The sequence below is a fragment of the Pseudorca crassidens genome, chromosome 20 (assembly GCF_039906515.1).
Source record: "Pseudorca crassidens isolate mPseCra1 chromosome 20, mPseCra1.hap1, whole genome shotgun sequence".
Taxonomy (NCBI): Eukaryota; Metazoa; Chordata; class Mammalia; order Artiodactyla; family Delphinidae; genus Pseudorca; species Pseudorca crassidens.
In genome coordinates, this window is record NC_090315.1 from 45,513,456 (window position 1) to 45,532,208 (window position 18,753).

At 37.9% G+C, this 18,753-nt stretch overlaps 1 protein-coding gene across 7 annotated transcripts in view; it reads left to right on the forward strand.

The window, feature by feature from the left end:
- Positions 1-1,858: 1,858 nt before the first annotated feature.
- The window catches only part of NFAT5 (nuclear factor of activated T cells 5), a 132,073-nt gene continuing 115,178 nt past the window's right edge, over positions 1,859-18,753 (forward strand). For 2 of the 7 annotated variants that reach the window (XR_010938927.1, XM_067718328.1), the window contains exons 1-2: positions 1,860-2,281; positions 3,997-4,050. Coding sequence is in view for 4 of the 7 variants with exons in the window: in XM_067718328.1 (XP_067574429.1) it covers positions 2,209-2,281; positions 3,997-4,050 (127 nt within the window). In the remaining 3 variants the exon portion in view is untranslated. Of the gene's footprint in view, positions 2,282-3,996; positions 4,051-18,753 lie in introns of those variants that run through there. The other 5 variants (XM_067718333.1, XM_067718330.1, XM_067718329.1 and 2 more) reach the window with 4 other exon arrangements.

Genomic DNA, 18,753 nt, shown 5'->3' on the forward strand with positions numbered 1-18,753 from the left:
AGGCCTTGCCAATTCTTGACTTGTTAATTAGAGTCAGAACAGCAATGGGGATTTCCTATACCCTAAGTTTGTTGAATGATTACATAGGTCTGGGGAAGAGGGATACACTCAGAGTGACTCACCCCATTTATTTTTTTTTTTGTATTGGGGTTTTGCCTGGTGCATTGCACTTTCCTCTCCTCACATTATATATTGACTAATGGAGGGGGGAGGTCTCCAACAGGTGTTTACACCTACTCAGATTCAAAAGCTTTGGCCTAGGCCTTAGCCCGTTGGGCAATGTGGGGTTTGAATCTTCCTCTCTTAAATGAGTGGGACTCGGACCAGTTTTGAAGGGACTTCCGTTGGGACTTGTTACAACAGGGTACAGTGGTGATGTAGACTTGAGGACAGTTTCTTGTTCTGCTTTGCCATCTTGGGGTGGGTCTGAAAAGCTTTCTTACCTCTGACAGGAAGAAAATGCTCACAGGGTTGATTACTACACAGAATGCAGTAAAGACAATTGGGCAACCTGACTCAGATGTTCAGATGGAAAGATAGGTAGACTCTGATGACACAAGTTTAAATTCTAGGTCTGCGGGTAAAGCTTTGCAGAGGGACCCACCCCAGAGACATCTGCACAAGGGCCTCCTTTGCTGAGAGCTTCTCCCCCATCCCCGCCACTCCAAGTCCAGATGAACTGCTCAAATTCCTAGGGGAAAGTCTCTATAAACTGTGTGTGTGTATACATATGTATGCATAACACTAATTTTTAAACTTTGTAACTATCTTTGTAGATAAAATAAGAGAAACTAAACCAACTCAAATAGCTTAAAAATGTTGCCCCAGTGACCGCTGGCATCAATATTCTACACAAGATTAAAATTCCCAAGTAGCATACCCTGCACTCCAATTGATATTTTAATAACTTGATTAAAAATTTCTCATAAGTCTATTAGAGTCAGGAAACGGTCTGCGGTGTAGGTGAAGATTTTCAGTTTTTGCAACGGAAACTTTTGGCCGCCATGAACAGAATAGCAAAAACTCAAATGTGTTCTTCCCCCATCCTTGCCTAGTCCGAAGGTAAAAAAATGAAAACCGTTTGGAAGAATGGTTTTTAAGTTTGCTTTTTTCCTCTACAACAGTCACGTGGATTAATATGATTCAATTTTTAAATCGACTTTTATCTCCCACACCGAATAAACCCGGCCATCCCAGCACAATCAGAAAGACTTAAAAAGCATTTTTTCTTTCAGCCCCTAAAGGTTGGGGGAGGGGGGAGAGAAAAAAGGGGAAGGGGAAAGGGTACTTTAATGAAAAAACAACCAATAACGCGAGGTCTTCAGGATATGGTCCGTCATTTCCTAATTAAGAAATGAGTTTGACAGGCTTTTGACCAACTCAATTCAGACATCGCTCTGCAAACCCCAAAGGGGTGGTGACTGTGCAAGCGTCGACACTCTCTTCCCCTGCGAGACCCCAAGCCTGCCCACCCAGGACGTTCCGACTCTGGGGTCTTTCCCCTCTTCTCGCAGACGCCTCGGCTCCCCCCCTCCCCAGCTCTATCTCCTCCTACGCTCAGCTCGGCGCTGGGCTGGCCGCCTTCGGCTCGCCGCCACCAGGTCGGTGCAAATACCTTTTCCCTCCCCGGGGCCCCAGGCGCGGACACCTCCCAGCCTCCCTCCCTCCCTGCCAGCGGGGACCTTTCCCAGCTCGGGAACAGCAGCCCCAGGCCGCTGTTCGCAGGAAGCGAAGCCCTTGTTGATGCTGTTCCGTGGTGCGCCGCTCCGCCCTCCGGCGTCGCCCGGGCTCTTCCCCGCTCTGGGGCGACCCCCTTCCGCGCCTGCGCAGTGCCCCGCGGGAGGCGGGGCTCAGATTCCTGTCAGCGGCGGCGGCGGCGGCGGCGGCGGCGGCGGTGGCGGCAGCGACCGTCAGTTTTCGCTGAGGAGAAGCACGAAACGGACCCGTTGGCTCTCCCCCTCCCTTTCCCCGCCCTGAACCCCCCTCCTGGCTCGCCGAAAATTAGTCTCCGTGGAGTTTCCCCTCCACCCCGACGCCGTTTCCTCGGTCCTCGGCTCAGTGGAAGTCACTGCCCTCGAGGAGGAGGCAGCGGCAGCCGCCCTCGCCTGCCGCCCCCGGTTCGGTGTCCGCGGTCCCGGAGAGGAGGTGCCGCCGCCACCGCCGCTCCCCCCCTCCCGCTGCCCTCGGGCCGGGCTGGGTCGAGCTGCGATGCCCTCGGACTTCATCTCATTGCTCAGCGCGGACCTAGACCTGGAGTCGCCCAAGTCCCTGTACTCGCGAGGTGAGTCAGGCTGGGGGCTGGGGCGTGGGGGCGGGGAGGCCCAGCGCCGCGGAGCCGGAGGGGTCCCGGTCGGGGGCGGCTGCCGAGCCCCTGCCGGGATGGCTTGTCTTGGGGGGTGGGGAGAGGCCGAGGAGGTCGGGGGTTGGTGGAAGGGGCCAGGGAGGAGTGGCGGCCCCTCCCCCGCGGAGCCGCCGGCCGCACGGGGCCCAAATGCCGTCGGCCCCCGGGTCTCTGCGGACCCGGTGGCTCTGAGCGCTCCTCGGCGGTCGGGCCCCGCCACCCTCCTCGAGCGGCCGGCCCTGGCCTCCCCGGCTCGGGGATCACCCCGGACTGGGCCCTGCGCTGGGGCCGCCGCGATCCGGCTGCTGCGGCTCCTCTTACCAGGACCATCGTCCCCGGCAAAGTTGCCTCCAAACGGGTGGCATAGTCTGGAGCGGGTTCTGGGTTCAGGGTCACCATTTTTCTCCCTCTCCAGGTTGTTTGTGCGCCGTCGTTCTGCCCCCCTCTCCCTCCGGCCTAGTCCACTCCCTCCCCTTGTTGGGACGGCCCCCCTCGACCAGGCGTCCTTCTTTCCTCGTCATCTTATGTCTGGAAAGAGCCCGAATTTTCTTTCCTTTTCTTTCTTTGTTTTTTTCCTCTCTTTGCACTTCTGTGGCATTCTAATTACTTACTTCTGCCTCTGTTTTACAAAGAGAGGGGTGCTCTCCCTGAATTAGTTTTATTTCTCTCCTGTCCCAGGGGTACCGGCTCAGGCACAGTTGCTGCCCTTTGAGAATTTTCTCTTTCGTTGCCGTTCCAGGGCTCCTTGCAGGGAGGGGGCATCGGACACAGTTTCCCGTTTTAAAACTCTTTTGGCTAAGGCCTGAAGGGGATTCCCGGGATATAAAATATTAACACTTGAGCTGATCGCTATTGGGGTTAAATTCCTATACTGGACACCACAAGAATGTGTTAGAACAGGTTCCTTGTGCAAGGGCCATCAAACCAAAATGCTCCCACTGCACTCTTAGTCACTTTTTAAATCACTGGGAGGGGGCAAAAGACATAACTGGGCTATTTTACCATGTTAAAAAAAAACATTGTGTGCCATTGTGAACCTCCTTCCTGAGAAATTCAGGGTTTCTTCGGTTTTTGATTTGATGTATCCATCCGCTGATTCCACCCCCTGCAAAAAGGGGGTCTTCAGCTTAACATTCATGTATTTAAAATTTTTGAAGTGAATCAGAGTGAGGTGGTTTTCTCTGGAAGGTGCTGGACTTTATAGACTGACGATTGAGTTTGTACACAGAGTCCTACTTAGTAACTGTAGCCATTGTCTGTTGCTCTGATGACTTTAGTTGGCAGTCACCATCCTGAAATAGTTTGGAAATATTGTAGTTTTGAGTGTCAGAAAGGAAGAGACGATATCTAGAGGTGATTCTTAGAGAAGGGCTAATGTGGTACAGTTGGGTGCTAAGAATAGTCAAGACATTAACACCGTTTGTGCAGTAATCATCAGATAATTTTCCATGAAACAAATGCTTTATGAAAATCTAAGTTTAGTATAGAGACCAGTGTAGAGGCAATTCAGCCTTCTTTTGCGAGAATATATTCACAGATAGGGACTTCAGCTCTTAAAATTACGTGACAATTATATAAGAGATGTATGCTATCCTTGGCTTTTTTTTTTAAGTCATTCAGCATAAAAAGTACTTAATGCTTTTTGTGTTTTTCAGATTCTCTGAAGTTACACCCATCACAGAATTTTCATAGAGCTGGACTATTGGAAGGTCAGCAAAGTGCCATTTTAAAGCATATTGTGTGAGTATGCAAAGGCTTTCTCTGAAATGGAGTTTAAATGAGAAAGTGTTAAACTTTGCAAACTCATACAATCTAGTTTTCTCCTAAAGAGCCTGATCCTTCTTTTAGAGCAGCTGAATGTTTTAGTGGATTTTGTTACTGTGTTTGATGTCCTTGTTAGCTATTTTATCTGTTTCGAGAAGCCTTGGGAAAAAACCCCACAAAACTATTAAAAATTATGTGTTGGGTATTCTACTGTAGAATTCCATATCTTGATTCTAGTTTTTTACAAAACAAACTGAATATGAAAAGGCTCAAACATTAAGATCATGAACATAACTAAAAGAGTGACACCAAACACATATTTAGTTTGGAAAGTCAGAATTTAGAACTTTCATATGCTGAGCATTTCAGAATGGCATATTAATTATTTATTACAGAAGCATTGATGTCATTACTCTTGCATCATTTTTAAGGATAAGGAAAGCCAAGTAATAGAGATGATGATTGAGCTATGCTTAGAAAAAAGGGTTTTAGAAAGTTCTGGAAATGTTAGAATGTGTAGCATAATTTAAACAGCTGACGATTACTTTAGAAAACATTATTCTGTGTTGTTTTTAGCATTTTAAGACAAAAAAAAGGACTACTTGTTTTTGCAGTTTTTGAAGTGATTTCACGTATGTCATTTTTGAATCATGTAATCCTGGGAACTGGACAGCAAGGATATTAATTTTCCTATTATAAAGATGAGTAACCTGAGGCTGAAATTAAGAGACTTGGGGGGAAAAAAATCATACGGTAGTAGAAACAAACAGTGCTTTTGTGTTGTAGTTGGTGCTCTTTACCCAAAGCCAGGCTGCCACTGTAAAATATATATGTAACCAGTAACATAAGCATTTTATGGTCCACTTAAAAAAGGCCCTAAATATTTAAGTTCGACTTGAGTGTAGGTGTCAAGGGAAAAAGTGGGTTTTGTAATTAAGCTTAAATTTGAATACCAATTTAGCTACTTGTGACCTTTAGCTCTGTGACCTTGGGCAACTGATTTTACCTCTCTAAACTTTAATGTTCTTTTATAAAGATGTATATAATCTCTTAAATTTAGTGAGCTAATGTGTATGAAAATGCCTAGTATAGTGTCTGGCTTAATAAATTTTTTTTCCTTTAGTATCAGCTAAATTGTTTTAACTATAATTTAAAGCATATAAAAGTTCTCAGATTAATTATTGATTATATTTATACTTATAAAAGTCCATAGGTATATATATACCTATGGTATATATTAGTATGAAAATCAACTACACTTTGAGGCAAGGAATTTTTAGAAGTGTTTCTTAGTGAAGTAGATTTGTTGTTTCTATTTGTATTGTTCAATTTGTGACCATGTTGTGGAGTTATATTTGTCTGTACAAAAACTCATCCATTTTCTGGGCAGCAAACCAGAGTGTTATAATCATAGAGATTATCAGGCAGGAGAAAGATAAGAAAAAAAAAACGAGTGTTAATTATTTAAGCAAATATTTTTAACAAGTTGATGGAAATGCAGGCAACAATCTAGTATGTATATTTACATGTTTATGCCAAAATACTTTCACTAATTTTTCATTTTGGTTGAGAGGATACTCAATTATTTAAAGTAATACCACCCTTTATTGATTATATATAAGTTGTAAAATGTGTAAGTATCAAGTATGTCATGTTCTCATATCTTTGATACAAGGTATCATAAGAAAGTTGTTTGCTTGTGTGATGAAAGGATTTAATCTATGTACCCTATTTCTATTTTCAACCTTTTATTATGGACATTTTAAAGAATACACAGAAGTGGAGAGAATAAAATGATGAACACATCATTTTGTTTATTTATGGGTTTATGGGTTTATTTATTTATTTATGGGTTTGGTGGTACCCATCACCAAACTTTAATAGCTATCAAAGTATGTCTACTCTTGTTTTTTTAATCCTCTCTCCTCCCCCCAAGCTGTATTATTTTAAAGCAAATACCAGACATCATAATCATTTCATGTATAAATACTTTTGTATCATATTGATATTTTTTATATTACTTTTTAAAATACTGTATTCCAGGAAATACAAAAAATTCTTATTTCAGCAAGATATTGTACAGCAAGAGGCTACTGCTCCTAGTGTATAAGAGCAATCTGTGCTAAGTTTGTAGGTTATGTGGTCAGACTTGGGTTCAAATCCTTGTTTGATGTTTGTGCGTGACCTCAGCTTAGTCATTTAATCTTTCTGTGCTTCAATTTTCTCTGTTTTAAATGGGGGCAATAATATCTTCATCAGAGGTGTTGTTAAGATTATTTGAGGCAAATTCGTGTAAAGCATTTAACCTGGTGTATAGTAAGCTCTATAAATGTCAGCTAAATTTGAAAAATTAAATTTAAAATTTTAAAAATTTAAACAGCCATCTATATAGTTCCTACTATGTGCCAGGAACTTTACAAATATGAACTCACTGAATTCTCATAACAGCTGTTTGAGATTGTTACTATTACCCCATTTCACAGATGAGGAAGCTAAGGAGGCATAGGGAGTTTCAGTAACTTACCTAGAGTCACACAGCTGGTAAGTTGTAGAGCCAAGATTCCAGCTCAGGTAGTCTCACTTCAGAATCTGTTATCTTAAGTACCATACTGTACTGACTCCCTACGATATATAATATGAAGTATTGTCTAGTAATATTTATGTATGTATGCTTTACATCAATAGTCTAGGTTTCTTTTTTCCTTTTTTTTTAACAAAGTATTTTTTAATGGTTTAATCCCCCACCCCCGCCACCACGTTGGGTCTTCGTTGCTGCGTGCAGGCTTTCTCTAGTTGTGGCAAGTGGGGGCTACACTTCATTGTGGTGTGCGGGCTTCTCATTGCGGTGGCTTCTCTTGTTGTGGAGCACGAACTCTAGGCACGCAGGCTCAGCAGTTGTGGCACACAGGCTTAGTTGTTCCGTGGCATGTGGGATCTTCCCCGACCAGGGATCGAACCCATGTCCCCTGCATTGGCAGGCAGATTCTTAACTACTGTGCCACCAGGGAAGTCCAGTAGTCTAGATTTCTATCTAATAACTAAAAAACTCAGCCCAGTGTGAAGGGAATTTAATTATTATCATACAATTCGTTAAATTTTTTAGAGAACATAGGTTTTACAAATTAAAAGTTTTTTTTTTTTTTTTTTTTAAGGAAGACAAGGTTGGAAAACCTACAGTTGGGTATTTAGCTTCAAAAATAGATTTAAAATCTCTTTACTATTCAGTTTGCATTTATCTTTCATATCAATGCTGGTCCTTCTACTCCCTCTCCCCCTTTTCAAGAATAGGAAATTAGGGCTTCCCTAGTGGCGCAGTGGTTGGGAGTCCGTCTGCTGGTGCAGGGGGCGCAGGTTCGTGCCCCAGTCCGGGGGGATCCCGCATGCCACGGAGCGGCTGGGCCCATGAGTCGTGGCTGCTGGGCCTGCGCGTCCGGAGCCTGTGCTCCACGACGGGAGAGGCCGCAGCAGTGAGAGGCCCGCGTACCGCACACACACACACACAAAAAGAATAGGAAATTAGTTTCTTATTTTTTACTTGAGATATAGTTGACATATTACATTATGTTAGTTTCAAATTCACAACAGTGATTTGATACTTACATATATTGGGAAGTGATCACCATAATAAGTCTAGTTAACATCCGTCACCCTGCATAGTTCTGCTAATACCGTTTTATTTAATTTGGTGATTGCCTGACAATGGGAAAAGAGTTTAGCTATTTAATGTAATGATATGTAGCCATTAAAATAATGTTTCTGGTGACCCCATAATTACATGTGAAACTCCTAATAAGTAAATAAAAGATATTGTTGCAATTATATTAAAAATAGCTTGCATAGAAAAAAATCCTGGACAAAAGTATATACTACAGATTTTTACTTTTTGATTCTATTTTTGCATTTTCCGTACCTCTTTAAAGAAGGTAGTTTGTATATATTTTTTTTAAAAATAAAATGGTTTACACTTACAGTGTTCAGACTTTAAGGCTAGGGTTCTTCTTTGGAGGACCTGGAAAAAATGTTCAACTACAGGAAAAAAAAGGTGCCATTTCTTACACTTTCTGTATTAAAAAATGTTGATTTTGGCATATATAGTTTGCTATATAAAAACTGAGATTAAAAATTAAACTAAATAAGCAAATAATAAGAGGTCATTCTAGAAGTACCTATAGAGATGTAAGATAAGATGGTAGAAAAATCAGATAAAACAGGAAAAATAATATAAGCAAATTGGAAGAAGTAAAGTAATAAAAACAATGGATTAAAATTTTTAAATGCTTTTAAAAGTGAGTTAAGAAATTACATATGGATCAAATTAAAAGAAAATATGAAATATTACATTGAGTAAGGGGAAAATAACCTTTTTTTTTTAACTACTCTCAATCTGTTTGATATTGTACCATGCATAATTTTACTTTATAGTTCAAAAATGAAAATCCTAAAAATAGTAACAGTGTTTTTACTGATTTTATGGAATATTTCTGAATTACCATTAAGCCTGATTTCTTTCTTTCCTAGGGCCTGTGTTCGTAAGGTAGGCCATTAACTCTTTTTTTTTTTCCATAAATTTATTTTATTTATTTATTTATTTTTGGCTGTGTTGGGTCTTCGTTGCTGTACTCGGGCTTTCTCTAGTTGCGGCGAGTGGGGGCCCCTCTTCATCGCGGTGCGCGGGCCTCTCACTGTCGCGGCCTCTCTTGTTGTGGAGCACAGGCTCCAGACACTCAGGCACAGTAGTTGTGGCTCACAGGCCCAGTTGCTCCGCGGCATGTGGGATCTTCCCAGACCAGGGCTCGAACCCGTGTCCCCCGCATTGGCAGGCAGATTCTCAACCACTGCGCCACCAGGGAAGCCCCAGGCCATTAACTCTTAACATGATGAAATGTATGAAGATATCTTACTGGAAAGGACTTTTTGAAAGTATTTAACATTAAAAGTAATCTATTGGATTCTTTTCTTGTTTAGTATCTAGTATTCTCTATTGCTCCATACTTAATAAACTAAAAATATTATTGAGGAAATAATTATGGAAATGAATTTCAAACATATGACAGAATCATACCTAGTTCCTGCCAACTTTTTGTTTCTAGGATCCATCACTCTCTGATTTCCTATCATTTGTTTTTGTGTCTCTTCCTAAACTCTGCTTTTTTAATTTTTATTTTTATTCAATACTGGAATTCTATTGCTTGTTACAATAAGATGATAGAAATTCATATTTAATCAGATGGTCCTTGGTCTGCTCTTGATTCATTCTTGACTCTACTGTATTTATTCCAGGAGTCCCCTAAAACTTGAAAATGGTAGTACAGATAAACATTTCTTATTGTGGTCAATGTTATATATAAAAATAACCACTTTTTATTAGAAAAAGTTGACCCATCGGATTATTTTCTATTAAGAATAACAGGTAATTAGAAAAAAATAAAGATCAAATTAATCTGAGATACCAGTTGGGCCTGATTATGTAGTGACAGGATAATTCTGCTAACTTTATGAGAAGTAAAAGACTTTCTTCAATAGATATGTTGCTTATTATCTTACGCTCTTTTCTTGTTGCTAAGATTTTATTTCAAGTTACATGAAAGAGAGTCACGTCTTTTATTTCCTGTTGCCTTAATAAAAATCAAGGTTAAAAAACTAATGAGGTATATACACTAATTATAAACATGTATTTGAATGAAAAGGTAGAAATAGTCTATGGATTAACTACAGGTAATGATTTCAGCTTCCAAATGTAAATAAAACCTGATGTTGTGATGAAGGATCTATATATTTGATGGTTTCAACTAAAGATGTGATACATGAGATTTTTCAGTTACTTTTATTTATTCTTAATAACTTAAAAATAGATTTTTTCTCTTGCTTTTATTTTTAATATTTATGTGATAAGTAGGTACTGATTATTACTGCTGGCCAGCCATGAATCCTTATCATTTCTTTCCCATTCAGAAATGTTATTATTAGTCCTTTAGTAAATTTGGTAGTTGGTTTTGAAGGTGAGACAAGAACAGAAAAGTTACTAATAAATAGTGAGCCAAGTTGATTACTCTTATCTTTATAAATTTAGTTTTAGTTTTAAAAAATCTATGTAAAGCAGTCTTTGTAGGACATGTCAAAAGAAAGTGTTGGTAAAGAGAATAAAGAATAATAAATTCAGTGTTAGTAATAATTGAAGTCATTTTTTGAGCAATTTGTATGTACCAGCATTTTACAGATATTTTCCACGTTTAATCCTCAGAAAAGTCCTGTGAGATAGTATCAGTATCCCTGTTTCATAAACGAGGAAACTGAGGTACAGAGGGATTCACTGATTTTCTTAAGGTTACATAGCTAGTGGAGGAGGCTGGTATTTGAAACTTGACTATTTTACCCCAGAGTTTTGAGTTTATACTTAACTTTCTTACAATACAAACATTTGATAATTGGCATTTACACTTCAGGCCCTAAAAAGATTACACCACTGTTCAGATGGTATATAAAGAGTACTTTGTGTAGATTTCTTTAGCTTAACAGTTCCCATAAAGTAAGGAGGGAAATTCTATAAGCCACACAAAAAATCAGTAAAGATTATGATGATAACCCTTTTTAGGAATATTTTAGCACTCAAAATTAGCAAATCATTTCCTGGCTTTGGTGCATGTAAATCAAGATTTTGCTGAAGCACACTGCTGGTTGAACCACCTCTGTTTTGACTGTTGATGGTGCTCAAAAGTGAAAAGGAAGGGCAAGCCACCACCTAAGGAGAACTGCTTTAAAAACGGAAGATGCCATGGGGCTCTTGATTTCTTTGGCAGTAGTTTTATGGAAGCATAGAAGTCATTGCACCCTATTTCTGCTGGTATGTTTCAGAGCGTAACTAAACCTGAGAAGAGATGAGTAACAGAAAAAGCAGTACTCATAGAGCATTGGGAGTTAGTTCTATTTATTGTCGTGGTTGGTGTTTGTTTTTGAACTTCCTGAAAATTCTGTTAGGCAGTAGAAAATTTGCGTTTTAATTCTAGTTAAGCCTTGAGACCATGTGGAAAATCGTGTAAGCATTCCTTTTCTTCAGCAGAGACATTGTCATCAGGCTTGCTTACCTAAGAGTTGTGAGGAAGAATAACTGAAATAATGTTAGAGGATTTTGAAAACTATGAAATGCTATACGAATAGTGATATTTTGCATAGGGCCCTATTAATTTACTTTGGTTCTTCTTTCCATTGTCTGTCTCTTTTTTTCCCCCAATCTTCCCATTCTACCCATGTCTCCATTTTCTCATGGTACTCTCTACATTTTGCTTGTTGGTTCTGCTGTTCTTGTATCCTTTCTTTCCTCTCTTTTAGAAAAACAAACCATCCTTATAGAGGTACACAGGTACACCCATTTCAAGTGTTCCTTGAGTTTTTAACAGGTGTATACATTTGTGTAATCACTACAGACAAGATACAGAACATTTCAGTCATCCCGTTAAGCTGCCTCTTGATCTTTTGTAGTAAATTCTGCCCACTCCAGCCCCTCAGGAAAACTGATGTTTTTCCTTACCAAAGATTAGTTTTGCCTTTCTTCAGAACTTTGTTTAAGTGGATTTATGCAGTACACACTATATTTACAGTATACAGTGTGTACTCTTTTCTCTTTAACTTTTGTTATTCAACCACCATAACCTTCTAGAAAGGAAAACTAGTTTTTTAAAGGGCATAAAGTTAATAAGGCATTTTTTATTCTCTTATATATTCCTATATTCTATAATGTAGCCAAGTGTAGTTTTTTAGAGATGATTTTTTTATGCTTATGTGCAAGGTTACTTAGTCATAATATTATTATAGTTATAGTATTACATAGTAATATTATAATAATAATATTATTATTATTCATTCACTCAAAGTGAATTCACCCATATATCCTGGCCACATATTGCTTATAGTTTAGTAAAAGAGATTGTATGTAAATAAACAGTGTAACACAGAGTTTTAAAGGGTTTTGTAATTCAGTCTGGAATGAAGAATGAAGTTAATATGAAGTTTCTATTTGTTAATAGGAAAATACTTATGTGCGAAGTATACCTGAGCATATAGTTTGCCCCTATACTTAATAACTGTAAAATGAAGTTTAAAACTTTAAACTTTCTTTTTAAAATAGTTTTAGTCTTCAGAGGGTTATAGAGCTGAAGAGTATGTAGGTAGGGGGTATGTACTTATTTGTACTCTGATTATTTCTGTAGGTTAAGCAAAAATTAGGTAAAAACAATATGAGCTTTCTGTCCCATGTGAGTACTCTCTTGTGCTTAACTGTAAAAATACTACTGTAAATGCTAATTAATGATAATAAATTAATGTTCACAAGTTATAAATTTATAACTTGTGAACATTATAGGCTCAATTTATAAGTGCCTAGATAATGGGCAGTTATAAGTACTTTAGAAACACTGTAAATCAAAAATTTACTTGAGTAAGTTTTTATAAAATTGTATTGTGACCTCCAAGACTTTTTTCTATATTCCTTTTTCATTTTTATTGTTAGGTCATACTCTCTAGACTATTAGGCTAATGTAGAGTGAATGAATGGGAAATATAAACATATAGTTGAATTTTATAATTTTAAAATTATTTTTGAAGAACTTTTCATTTTCTTAGTTTATTTTGACCTATAATATTGAGTACAGGATGGAAATTTATATATAATACTTGAATAACATGCTTTGGATAAAATTACTACTTAATTCCTTTAAAAAACTCATTGCTTAAAAAAAAAAACTGGGTAATGAAGTAGTTGAAGAACAGAAAGTAATTAGTTAACCAAATTACTACTCTGTTATAGTAAACATAAATAACATGTTTATAGTATATAGTAAATAAAAACTAAAAAATAATTTTCTTGAGAATGTTTTTCAATCAAACCACAAGAATGGATAGAATCAACACTGTAAATTCTGCACAGAAAAAATAGTTTAGTGCATAGTGAATTGCGAACAAATAAACAGAAGAGTTGAAATAGAAGAATATGAAGTTTTTCTTAGAAATTAAAAGTGGTAGAGATAATAATAAGTAAATCAAAGTCCCATTTATTTATCTGACTTGTGAATAGAAACCCAGTTTCAAAAACACGCATTACTTAATAGCTGTGTGATTTTAGGCAAGTTACTTAACCTTTCTTCCCTCAGTTTGTTCTTCTATAAAGTGGAGATAGTAGATTCATATATTTGTTATGAGGATTGGATGAGTTAATATTTCTGAAGAACTTGGAATAATGCTTGGCACATAGTAAGCACTATATAAGTATTTGTTAAATAAGTAAAATAAAATTTATATCTACAGGTAAGTTATTTGACAAACATACTTACTCAAGATGTAGCAAGAAACCAGGATTTTATTACTATGCATAAGCTTCTGAACACCCAAATAAGATGTTGCTAAATTTATATACTAAGGTTTAGGCATTCACAGCACTATGTTGTGCAGGATTAATCTTCCTAAAATACAGATCTAATCATATTGCTTACTTAAAAATCCTGTAATGGTGTCCATGGGTTTTAGGGTGAAATCCACATTCTTAAAGACTTGGTTCCTGATTATCTTTTTATTTTAATTGAGGTGAAATTCATAGAACATAAAGTTTATCATTTTAACAGTTTAAAATTTTTTTTTAATTTTTTATTTTTGGTTGCATTGGGTCTTCGTTGCTGCGTGCGGGCTTTCTCTAGTTGCGGTGAGTGGGGGCTACTCTTCGTGAGGTACGTGGGCTTCTCGTTGCAGTGGCTTCTCTTGTTGTGGAGCACCGGCTCTAGGCATGTGGGCTTCATTTGTTGCAGCACACAGACTCAGTAGTTGTGGCACGCAGGCCCTAGAGTGCACGGGCTTCAGTAGTTGCAGCTCATGGGCTCAGTAGTTGCGGCATGTGGGCTCTAGAGCGCAGGCTCAGCAGTTGTGGCACATGGGCTTAGTTACTTCACGACATGTGGGATCTTCCTGGACCAGGGATTGAACCCATGTCCCCTGCATTGACACGTGGATTCTTAACCACTGCGCCACTAGGGAAGTCCTCATTTTAACAGTTTTAAAGTGTATAATTCAGTGAGTTGTAGTCCATTTACAGTGTTGTGTAAGCAGCACCAGTATATAATTCCAGAACATTTTCATCACCCCAAAAAGAAACCCCTTACTCATTTAGCAGTCATTCCCCATTCCCTCCCACATCCCCAGCTCCTGGTAGCCACTCATCTGCTTTTGGTTTCTATGAATTTGCCTATTCTAGACATTTCATATAAAAGAAATCATATAATATGTGGTCTTTTGTGACTTCTTGTTTCACTTAGCATAATGTTTTCAAGGTTCATTCATGTTGTAGCATGTATCAGTATTTCATTTCTTTTTATGGGTGGATAATATTCCATTAGATGGTTACATACTACTATGTTTATCCATTCATTTATTAGTTGATAGACATTTGGGTTATTTTGGCTATTATGCACATTTGTGTACAAGTTTTTGGGTGTACACGCGTTTCATTTCTCTGGGTATATACGTAGGAGTGGAATTGCTGGATCATATGGTAACTGTATATTTAACTTTTGGAGGAACTGCCAAACTGCTTTCTGCAGTGGCTGCACCATTTCACATTTTCAGCAGCAATGTTTGAGGGTTCTGATTTCTCCACATTCTTGTCAACACTTACTCTTAGCTTTTTGATTATAGCTATCTCTAGTTGGGTATGAAGCAGTCTCCTGTGGTTTTGATTTATATTTACCTAATGACTAATGATGTTGAGCATCTTTTCATATGTTTATTGGCCATTAATATATCTTCTTTGGAGAAATGTCTGTTCAAGGCTTGGCTCATTTTAAAATTGAATTATTTGTCTTTTCATTGTTGAATTGTAAGAGTTCTTTATATATTCTTTATACAAGTCCCTTATTAGATATATGATTTGCCAAAATTTTCTCCTGTTCTGTGAGCTGTCTTTTCACTTTCTTGGTAGTGTCTTTTGATGCACAAATGTTTTTAATTTTCTCGAAGTCTACTTTATCTTTTTTGTTGTTGTTGGTTATGCTTTGTGTCATATTTAAGAAACTGCTGCCTAATCCAAGGTCACAAATATTTACACCTGTGTTTTCTTCTGGGAGTTTAATATTCTTGGCTCTTACATTTAGGTCTTTGATCCATTTTGAGTTAATTTTTGTCTATGGTGTACAGCCTGTGGTGTGTCATTCTTTTGCATGTGTATATCCAATTGCCCCCAGTACTATTTGTTGAAAAGACTATTGTTTCCCTTTGAATGGTCTTGGCAACCTTGTTGAAAATCAGTTGACTATAGGCATATGGGTTTATTTCTGGATTCTCAGTTCTTTTCTATTCATCTGTATGTCTATTCTTATGCTACTAACGCACTGTCTTGATTACTGTAGCTTTGAAATTGGGAAGAGTGAGTCTTGCAATTTTGTTCTTCTTTTATAAGATTGTTTTGGTTATTCAGGATCCATTGAATTTCCATTTGAATTTTAGGATCAGCTTCTCAATATGTGCAAAAAGGAGAGCTGTGATTTTAATAGGGATTGCATTGAATCTGTAGGTCAGTTTGAGGAGCATTGCCATCTTAATAGTATTCAGTCTTATCGTCTATGAACATGGGATGTGTTTCCTTTAATTTAGGTCTTTAATTTCTTTCAACAGTGTTTTGTAGTTTTCAGAGTATAAGTTTTACACTTTTTAAACATTTAAGTATTTTATTCTTTTTAATCATTGTTTTTAAGTGTTAATAAAATTATGGAAATAATTTGGAGAAAGGTCTCTCAAAACTTAGGAGAGCTTTAGTATTTATTTTTAATAAGTTTATTTTGTTTATTTTTGGGTGTGTTGGGTCTTCGTTGCTGTGCGCGGGCTTTCTCTAGTTGTGTTGAGTGGGGGCTACTCTTCGTTATGGTGCGTGGGGTTCTCACTGCAGTGGCTTCTTTTGTTGCGGAGCACAGGCTCTAGGCACGCAGGCCTCAGTAGTTGTGGCTCGTGGGCTCTAGAGCACAGGCTCAGTAGTTGTGGCTCGTGGGCTCTAGAGCACAGGCTCAGTAGTTGTGGCCCACGGGCTTAGTTGCTCCGCGGCATGTGGGATCTTCCCTGACCAGGGCTCGAACCCGTGTCCCCTGCATTGGCAGGTGGATTCTTAACCACTGTGCCACCAGGCAAGCCCGAGCTTTGGTAATAAAGTACTAGATCATGCGTGTGTTCAGGAAATGAAACCGAAACCACAATAAGGTAATTGTACAATATTAGAATCAGCCATGGAATTAAAGCCACAGTAAACCATAAAGAACATTTAGTAAAGTCCAGTTTTGTTTAAAAAGTTATACTGGATGGTATTTTTCTCAAGGACAGGGACTATACCTCACATTCTCTTAGCATCTGGCACAAGCGCTTATATCCAAAAGGTGCTTGAATGAATGAATACCACATCCAGAAAAGAAGGAAGGAATAGTATTGGAAGTGTGAAATGATTGTGCTCTAGTTATATACAACCATGTAGAAAGCTTTAATTGGAATAATAATTGGATTAAAATGATTATAGGTGGAAACCTAGACCTTTAAAAAATTGGAGCTATTTAATTAGTAAAGACAAAGGTTTAGGTAATTCAGATGCAAATGGAGGTGGATTTGTTCACTAAATCTGGAATACTCAAATAAGAAGGTTCTCTTGAAGCTTGACCACCTTCACCCATTTAATTCACAGCCCTCACCTTCCCCGCCCCCACAACCCCCAATCTGTTCTCTGTATCTTTTAGTTCAATTTTGAAGAAAATAATTTTTTGATTACTCACGTAAGTGATATCATATAGTATTTGTCTTCCTCTGACTTATTTCACTTAGCATAATGCCCTCAAGGTCCATTCATGTGTTAAATGGCAAGATTTCCTTCTTATTTATGGCTGAGTAATATTCTTGTGTGTGCGCACATGCGTGTGTGTGTGTGTGTGTATGACATCTTCTTTATCCATTCATTTGTTAACGGACACTTCGGTTGTTTCCTTGTTTTGACTGTTGTAAATAATGCTGCAGTGAAAATGAGGGTGCAGATATCTTTTCAAGACATGATTTTGTTTTCTTAAGGTAAATACCTAGCAGTGGAATTGCTGGATCATGTAGTTCTATTTTTAGTTTTCTGATGAATCTTCATACTATTTTCTGTAGTGGCTGCACCTGATTGGCATTCTTGAGCACAGGAATTGATTATATTTAAACAAAAACATGTCAGTTAAATGAGAGAAACACTTAGGTGACTGGCTATAAACAAATACAATATGAAGAGTCTGACTATACTTCATTTTATTGATTAGGACAACTATTTCTGTATATTTAGTTTAATAGCAAGCAGCAAAATACTGCTTGTGCTACTAAACATATTTGTTATATTTAAGAACATACTGACTTTAATATATTGCTAAACATAAATGTTTTAAAATAAAAGCACTGATGCAATAAAAATATGTTAAATATTGATAAGGATATAAAAAGATTTTCAACATCATTAGTCATTGGGGAAATGCAAAGCAAAACCAGAGTGAGATACCACTTCACACCTACTAGGATGGCTATAATCAAAAAGACAGATAATAATAAGTGTTGGCAAGGATGTGGAGAAATCACCTCACACACTGCTGGTGGGAATGTAAAACAGTGCAGCCACTTTGGAAAATAATCTGATAGTTCCTCAAAGAGTTAAACATAGAGTTACCATATCCAGCAATCTCACTTCTAGATACATACCCAAGAGAAATGAAAACATCTGTACACATAAAATATACATGTGTATTTGTATACGTATGTTCAGAGCAGCATTGTTCATAATAGCCAAAGTATGGAAACAACCCAAATGTCCATCAACTAATGAATGAATGGATAAACAAAATGTAGTATATCCGTTTAATGGAATAATATTTGGCCATAAAAAGGAATCAGTTACTGATACATGCTGGAACATGGATGAATCTTGACAGTATGCTTAGTGGAAGAAGCCAATCATGAAAGACCACATACTGTATGATTCCATTTATATGAAATCTACAGAATAGACAAATCTAGAGAGGCAGAAAGTAGATTAGTAGTTCCTGGGGTGGAGGGGAGTGAGGGGGATTATAGTTAAAGGGCTTGGGGTTTCTTTTGAGAGTGATACAAATATTCTAAAATGTATTGTGATGATGGTTGCACAACTCTGAGTGTACTAAAAGCTAAGTGTCCACCAACAGATGAATGGATAAATAAAATGTGGTATGTACATACAGTGGAATATTATTCATCCTTAAAAAGGAATGAAATTCTGATATCATCTTACAACATGGATTAACCTTGAAAACATATGCTAATTGAAATAAGCCAGATACAGAAGGACAAATATTATAAGTTTCCATGAGGTATCTAGAATAGAGACAGAAAGTGGAATAGTGGTCACCAGGGACTATGGGGAGAGGGCAATGAGGAGGTATTCTTCAATAGGTACAGAGTTTATGTTTGAGGCAATGAAAACGTTCTGGAAGTGAATACTAGTGGTGATTGTTGTACAACATTGTGAATGAACTTAATGCCATTGAATTGTAGACTTAAAAAAATGGCTACAGTAGTAAATTTTATGTATATTTTACCACACACACAAAATGTTAAAAAAACAAAAAATAATTTTAAGACTC